The 1,469-nt window shown below is 48.7% G+C and overlaps 1 protein-coding gene across 1 annotated transcript; it reads left to right on the top strand.

Annotated features, from left to right (window-relative positions):
- Positions 1 to 276: 276 nt before the first annotated feature.
- LOC114578845 (NADH-ubiquinone oxidoreductase chain 1-like) lies at positions 277 to 1,141 on the top strand (the record flags this gene model as incomplete). Its single annotated transcript, XM_028692360.1, is given in 1 exon segment — positions 277 to 1,141. A coding segment is annotated over 1 exon segment (411 nt), but the record flags the coding sequence as incomplete, so codon positions are not given.
- Positions 1,142 to 1,469: the final 328 nt, after the last annotated feature.

The following is a 1,469-nucleotide window of genomic DNA, read 5'->3' as shown; positions in this document are numbered from 1 at the left end:
TGGACCTAAAAAAGCCATTCAGGTTCGTTATCGATTAGGTATCAGTGGGAACATCAAGATGAATGAGTTAACTAAGTCTCAGATCGACCAAATTGAACAAATGATAAGTCAAGATCATGTTGTTCATTGGGAATTGAAGAGGGGAGAACGAGCAGACATCGAACGATTAATTTCTATTTCTCGTTATCGTGGAATTCGTCATCAAGATGGATCGCCCTTACGCGGCCAACGAACTCATACTAATGCAAGGACTTGTCGCAAGCAAATTCGGAAATGAAAGAAGCAAAATTGGTACTTGTATTATAAAGAACACTGTGAAATAGTTCACTTTTTCTTTTTCGAAAAATGTCTTTCACTGGTGACTAATCACGTATACGTATAGTAGGCCTCCTTCGCCACTCCACGTCTGGCTCGGCTTGGTCTCGCTTCGCCCGCCTATCGTATCGGCTCGGCTTCGTCCATCAAGCAACTGCTTCCGCCTCTCTAGGCTTCGCTATCGCTTATGACTGGTAGTTTTCTCTATGTAGTGGTCGGCCAACTAAAGTGAAGCTTCTAAGAAGCGAAAACGTCGCTTCCCGAATGCCTCTTGTACTAATGTGTGTATGGTCTAGTCTTTCCAATGCTTCCTTGCCGCCAAGGCACGCTAGACTGAGAGTAAGCAAGCTACTCAGTCTTCTTCTTTCTATATGTCATTGAAATTCTGTCTCTGTTTTCTTTTCGGATTCCGAGGATGAGCCGGCCGATCCTAAAAGAATTTAGGAGGAGCCGGACGACGAAGCCTCCTCCTAAGATAAAGATGTCTCCGACGCGACCGGACTTCAACTCTTTTTCTTGGTTCGGTCAGGAGGGAAAAAAGAGATATGCTGCTTTCTATCAGCCCAAGCGAATACCCCTGCTTCCACGGTCCTTTTACCGAGGAAGAAAGAGATGCGGGAGGACCCGGGGCCAGAGCAAGTTGGGGTATAGAGCCGTAAGCGCGGTGGGGGTGACAGAGGACGTGCTCGTACGGTTCATAGTGGGGTATGATATTCTCGTGGATTGTTGGGAACGTCCTCTATATTCGAAATATGCCTTTCTAGGAGCATTACGATCTGCAGCTCAAATGGTCCCTTATGAAGTCTCTATTGGTCTGATTCTTATTGTGCGCCTTGTGAGCACGTTTGGATCCGCGAAGGCAATCGCTCGGATGTTCCCCTAACCCAACCCGGGAACGGACCGGAGGGAACCGCAGCATGAGGAATGTCCGCGTCTCGTCGCAAGGCGCTTGCGTTTGAGTTTTGGGTCATAGGGCGAGCTTTGGGCGGGCAGTGCAGTCCGGGGCACAAGGGTCCTGGTACTACCCAGGTGCGAAGAACCCCGGAGGTGACTTCAATGAGCAGAAATGTAACTCACTGGCCTAAACGACGAGCAAACACTCGAACGTGAGAGCAAGGGATCACCAAACGAATGGACGAGCTCCAAGGAGGGAG

This window comes from Dendrobium catenatum, unplaced genomic scaffold (genome assembly GCF_001605985.2).
Source record: "Dendrobium catenatum unplaced genomic scaffold, ASM160598v2 original_scaffold_184123, whole genome shotgun sequence".
Taxonomy (NCBI): Eukaryota; Viridiplantae; Streptophyta; class Magnoliopsida; order Asparagales; family Orchidaceae; genus Dendrobium; species Dendrobium catenatum.
This window is presented reverse-complemented; position numbering and strand designations above follow the sequence as displayed.